Source organism: Hipposideros armiger, unplaced genomic scaffold (assembly GCF_001890085.2).
Source record: "Hipposideros armiger isolate ML-2016 unplaced genomic scaffold, ASM189008v1 scaffold_213, whole genome shotgun sequence".
NCBI lineage: Eukaryota > Metazoa > Chordata > Mammalia > Chiroptera > Hipposideridae > Hipposideros > Hipposideros armiger.
In genome coordinates this window covers 513439-519981 of record NW_017731563.1, presented here as the reverse complement: position 1 = coordinate 519981, position 6543 = coordinate 513439, and the positions used below count along the sequence as shown (strand labels likewise).

Below are 6543 nucleotides of genomic sequence, written 5' to 3'. Positions count from 1 at the left end.
CCTAAAGGATGCAGGGGTGGAGGTCTCCATCAGATCCTCATTTCATTCACAGGTATGACCTACGCAAAATCAGGTGGGTAACAGTAGACTACTATCAAGTAGGTACCAATTTCAGTTACTGTGCCAGAGGTAATATTTGCTAGAGCAGATTAACTTGGACTTGGGTACATGGTATATGGTGACTGATTAAGCTAACGTATTCTTGCCCATTCCTAACAGGACCACAAGCAGTTCTCATTAATGTGGTGAACAACAGTATAGTTTTATAGTCTTTCTCTAGGACCATTGTTAACTTTTCTGCTCTTTATCAGATCAGTCCGAAGGGACCAGGATCTGGCCATTCCACAGTTCACATTAGTTCACTATTGATGATATCACATTAAATCAGAATGAATAGACAAGAAATGGCAAGGCATTAGGGCCCTTGGTGAGATACATGTGCTCTAGAGGGTTGGAGGTAAACCTTACAAAGCATATCAGTGAAGTTTTAGGAGTCCAATTTAGGCATACCACGATATTCCCTTCAAAACAAAGGAAAAATTATTGCATCTCACACCTACCACTACCAAGAAGGAAGCATAATTCTGAGATGGATTCTTCAGGTTCTGGAGACAACATGTTCCATACTTTGGAATACTGCTCTGATCCATATATCAAGTGACACGGAAGATGAGCTTTCAATGTGGCCCAGAGTTGAAAAGAAGTTCTGCATTAGGTCAAGGCTGAAACTCTTAAGGAGACTAAATCAGTAATCAAAAACCTCCTGACAAACAGAAACCCTGGACCTGATGGCTTACCCCAAACACTTAAAGGACTAACGTCAATCAGTCGCAAGCTTTTCCAAAAATTGAAGAAGAGGCAGCACTTCCTATCTCATTCTATGAGGCCAGCATTGTCCTGATACTAAAGCCAAACAAAGACATCACAAGAAAACGACTACAGACCAATATCCCTTATGAACACTGATGCAAAAATCCTCAACAAAATACCAGCAAACCAAATTCAGCAGCATAGTAAAAGGATTATACACCACGATTAAGTGGAATTTATTCCTGGAATGCAAGCATAGTTCAATATATGAAAATTGATCAATGTGATACACATTAACAGAATGAAGGAAAAAAAACAAGTATCAATTAATACAGAAAATGCATTTGACAACATTCTACGCTCTTGTGATATAAACACTCAACAAACTAGGAATAGAAGGAAACAACTCTACAAAATAAAAGCCATGTATGAAAAAGACCACAACAAAGTCAATGGTGAAAGACTAAAAGTTTTTCTCTAAGATTAAGAACAAGACAAGGATGCCCATTTTTGCAACTTTTATTTAACACAGTACTGGAAGTCCTAGCCAGGGCAAATAGGCAAGAAAAAGAAAGAAAAAACATGCAAACTGGACAGTTAGAGTAAAATTATCTTTGTTCACAGATGACATTATCTCATATGTAGAAAACCTTAGGGGTTCCATAACAAACAAACAAACAAACAAACAACCACAAAACACAACTCTTACAACTGATGTTAATTCAGCAAAGTAGAACAAAAATTCAACATGCAGAAATCAGCTGCATTTCTATACACCACAAAGAATAATCCAAAATGAAATTAAGAAAATAATTCGATTTACAGTAGCATCAAAAAGAATAAAATACTTAGGAATTAACTTAACCAAGGAAGTAAAAAACTTGTACACTGAAAACAGTGCGAAAGAAGTTAAAGAACACACAAATAAATGGAAAGACATCCTATGTCCATGGATTGGAAGACTTAATATTAAGTTGTCAATACTACCCAAAGCATCTATAGATTCAGTGCAATTCCTATAAAAATCCCAATGACATTTTTTGTAGAAATAAAAAAATCCATCCTAAAATTCATATGAAATCTCAGGAGACTCTTGAAAAAGAACAAAGCTGGAGGACTCACACTTTCTGATTCAAAACTTACTACATAGCTATAGTAATCAAAATAGTGTGATAATGGCATAATGACAGACATATAGACCAATGGAAGAGAGAGCCCAGAAATAAGTCCTGTATATATGGTCAAATGGGGAAAAGACAGTCTTTTCAACACATGGTGCTGGGAAACCTGCACATCCATGTGCAAAAGAATGAAGTCACACCCTTACCTAACGCCATATACAAAGATTATCTCAAAATGGATCAAAGACTTAAATTTAAGAGGTAAAATTATAAAACTCTTAGAAGAAAAAATAGTGATATTGGAGGCAATGATTCCTTGAATATGACACCAAAAGCAGAAGCAACAAAAGCAAAACTATGAAAATTGGACCTTATAAAAATTAAAAACTTTTGTGCATCAAAGAACACGATCAACAGAGTAAGATGGCAACCCTGAGAATGGGAGAAAACATTTGCAAATCATTTATCTGATCAGAGATTAATATCTAAAATACATAAAAAACTGTTAAAACTAAACAACAAAAACAAACAATCCAGTTCAAAAATGTGCAAAGGACCTGCATAGACATTTCTCTAAAGAAGATAAATAACTAATAAACAAGCACATGAAAAATGTTCAACATCACTAACTAGGGAAATGCAAATCAAAACAACAAGATACCACTTCACACCCAATATGATGGCTATTATTAAAAAAACAGAAAACAAGAGTTGGCATGCATATGAAGAAACTGAAACCCTTGTGCATTGCTGATGGGAATATAAAATGGTGCTGCCAGTGTTACAGAATTAGCATCTGATCCAGCAATTCCGCTTCTGGGTAAATACACAAAAGAATTAAAAGCAGGAACTCAAACATGTATTTGTACACCAACATTCAGAGCAGTGTTATTCACAATAGCTAGCAGGTGGAACCCACTCAAATGTCCACCAACAGACGAATGGATAAACAAAATGTGGTATATACAGAGGGTGCCCAAAAAATGTGTACACATTTTAAGAAAGGGAAAAAACATTAAAATTGTAATACTCAATATATACTGATAACAAANGGACGCTGATAGTAACTGCTTTGAGCATCTCTTGTAATTGCAGAAGTCACACGTGACTTGTATTCATCTTTTGTTACTGGTATATATTGAGTATTACAATTTTAATAGTTTTTTCCTTTCTTAAAATATGTACACATTTTTTTGGCACCCTCTGTATATAAAGATGCTCACTGAGGCACTATTTATAGAACTGAAAAAATGAAACAGTATATACACATATAAATATTTCTATACAGATGGAAAAAGAGCTTTATCTTTGGAATACAGATTATGGGAGACCACTACTTTTATGGTAGATTTCTGTGTTGGCTTTTATTTATTTATTTATTTATTTATTTATTTAAAAAAGATTTTATTGGGGAATTGGGGGAGGGGAACAGCATTGGGGAATCGGGGAAGGGGAACAGACAAGTTACTGTCCTTTTGTTCTTCAGTTTAGTTGTGGAGGATGTCGCTTCACTGGCCCATGTTGGTATTATCATTGTGCTCTTCCCAGGTGAGGCAGCCGCTCACCGGCCATTGGACAGCTGCTTACAGCAGCTCACAAAAGCTCATGCCCGCTGCTGGCCAGCCCCACTGCAGCCTACACTGTCGCCGGCGACTCACAGCAGCCCAGCTCCAGGTTGAGCTGTTGTTCACCATCTTAGCTGTAGAGGGTGCAGCATCACTGGCCCTAATGTGGCATCTGAACCGGGGCCCTGCTGCTCAGAGCTGGCGTCTTAAGCCAACTCCTAACCAACGTGCCACTCAGCCGGCCCTCTGTGTGTTTGTTCTTAATAAAGGCCCTGGATTGCTTTTGTAATCAAAAGAAACTTTATTGAAACTTGCTCCCACATTAAGTCTGCTCCTGCTTTCCTCTCTCATCTCATCTAAAACACCTACTCCTCTGTGCTGTAGGTTTCCAAGTGGTGAAAGGGTAAACAATGCTACTTCCCAAGGATTCTGAAGAAAAAGAATAAAATCATAAAGTTCTTCGTAATTACAGAAAATGCTTTGAAAACTTAGGTAGACATGAGAGTATGATAGCTAATTCTCCTAACTTTAGCAAGCACCAAAATTGCTCTGATTATGGACTCTAGCCTGTGTTCTGAAAAAGACATGTCACCATGCTTTCTGTACCAAATATTACTTACTTTGTTGGGAGGCTCCTTATAAAAATAGGTCACTTCTCCAGTGTCTTTTCCCACAAGAGCCAAAAGAGTCTGAATCTTTTTCTTGTCTTCTAGCTCCCTGCAATTCTCAGAGAGAGTAAGCACACATTATGTCCACAGTTAAGTAAAATTTTCTGTTTAAAGGATCTCCCTTCTGCCTTATTTTTAAAACAATAGTAACCTCAAATTAAAATTGAATAGGATTTATCTAGACCTTAGCTCTAATTTTTAAAACATCAGGTGCTTATATTTAGGAATTCAGAGAGAAGTGGCCAGAAACCAATTTCTTGGTTCTAGAAATATAGTGGATGCTGGGGTACACTGCTCAGGTTCGCCTCTCCAGGACTGATGGGTTTATTCTCCCAACTGCCAGCAACGCTGCAATCTGATGGCTTACAACTGAGTCTGTCTCCAGAACTGCCATGGGTTGAGGGGGACTGCCTTATCTAATGACATGCCTAAGGGACAGCCTGCACCCAGTGCCTGGCTAATGAGGGGTATGAAAGCCCAATCTCCTTGCCTCAATTCCAGATACTTCTGAAGGGCCTTCCCAACTTTAGGGCACCCTGTGGCATTAGCTGAGTCTGGGTGCAACTGAGTCACAGTTCAACTTCTGCCAGTCAGACTTGCCTTGTTCCCTCATAAGCAGTTATTCCTGAGGGCACTCCCCAAGAAACCTCCTGCAAGTAAAACTCCACCGTTTCCCAGGGAACCCAGCCTAAGAAAGTTATATCAGAAATGGAACAAGGATGCAAACTCTAATATGAGATTTCAGAGCCTGTGATCTGGAGATGATTTATAGAATACAACATTCTTAGCAGCAAGACAGATGGGTCAACAGGGTATAGCTTAAACAATTAAATCAAAGATGGAGAGAGGCTGATCCCTGTGCCCCATACAAAAATCATGATCTCTGGCCTATTTTCCACACCTCAGCCAGTTTTGTTTTTGTTTTTTGTTTTTGTTTTTAAAGATTTTATTGGGGAATTGGGGAAGGGGAACAGCCAAGTTGTTGTCCTTCAATCTTAGTTGTGGAGGATGCAGCTAGCTCAGCTCCAAGTCCAGTCGCCATCCAGCCGCCTGTCAGCAGCTCTCGGCCTCTCAGCTCAAGATGCCTTGTTCAATCTTAGTTGTGGGTGGGTGCAGCCCACGATCCCATGCAAGAGTAGAACCGGCAACCTTGTTGTTAGGAGCACGTGCTCTCACCAGCTCAGCCATACTGCCACCTGTTGGCAACTCAGCTCAGGAGCAGCTCACTGGCCCATGTGGAAATTGAACTGGCGACCCTGTTGCTCAGAGATCGCACTCTATTTTTTTGCAAGATTTTATTGGGGAATTGTGGGAGGGGAACAGCATTGGGGAATCAGAGAAGGGGAACAGACAAGTTGCTGTCCTTTTGTTCTTTAGTCTAGTTGTGGAGGACATCGCTTCACTGGCCCATATTGGTATTATCATTGCACTCTTCCCAGGTGAGGCAGTCGCTTGCTAGCCATTGGACGGCTGCTCACAGCGGTCACGGCAGCTCATAAAAGTGCACGCCAGCTGCCAAGAGACTGTGCTCTTAACCAACTGAGCCATTCTTGACCAATTCAGCCAGTTTTAAAAGGCTCAGACTATTACCTGAAGGAGGAACGAGGTCTCCCAGGAGGTAGGACCTGGTGACACCATAGTAAGTGTACACGGTAATGATGCCCTGCAGTCCTTCCCCGAAGGGCCTAGGGCCAATTACTCAAGAAATTATACATGGGCAAAAGGAACTACCCAGGCATTCCAAAGATTACTAAATATGGTCTGAGTTCACACTGATACCTGGTGACCCAAAGCATTATCACGGCACTGGAGCATATGGGGAACCATGGAATAAATGAAATTCTGGCCCAGGTCCAGTTCGCAATGGGTCCACTGAACCCAATCATGGTCATTGCCCCATCTCCAAATGAATAACTGGAATGAACACATTTGATAGTTGGAAAAACCTCCAAATGGTTTCTTGGCTTCTGGGTTAAGGCAAGTAGAGGCCTCTGAAACTGCCCCTCTCCGCCCCAGCCAAGATGATAAATAAAGACCTAAAGGATGCATGGGGCCAGCTGAGTGGCGTGTTGGTTAGGGGTTGGCTTGGGACACCAGCTCTGAGCAGCAGGGTCCTGGTTCAGATCCCACATGAGGGCAAGTGACACTGCCCTCTACAGCTAAGATGGTGAACAACAGCTCGACCTGGAGCTGGGCTGCCTTGAGTCGCCGGAGACGGTGTAGGCTGCAGGCACTGCTGCAGTGGGCTGCCGTGAGCTACCGTGAGTGGCCGGCAGCCAGCGTGAGCGGACGGCAGCCAGTGTGAGCTGCCAAGAGCCACCGTGAGTAGCCGTCCAGTGGCCGGCAACCTATCTGCCTCACCTGGGAAGAGTGCAATGA

At 41.3% G+C, this 6543-nt stretch overlaps 1 protein-coding gene across 1 annotated transcript in view; it reads right to left on the bottom strand.

Moving 5' to 3' along the window:
- The window catches only part of CCDC77 (coiled-coil domain containing 77), a 41947-nt gene that overhangs the window by 24937 nt on the left and 10467 nt on the right, over positions 1 to 6543 (bottom strand). The window contains exon 4 of the mRNA XM_019654043.1: positions 4113 to 4213. Within this exon, the coding sequence (XP_019509588.1) occupies positions 4113 to 4213 (101 nt within the window). The remainder of the gene's footprint in view (positions 1 to 4112; positions 4214 to 6543) is intronic.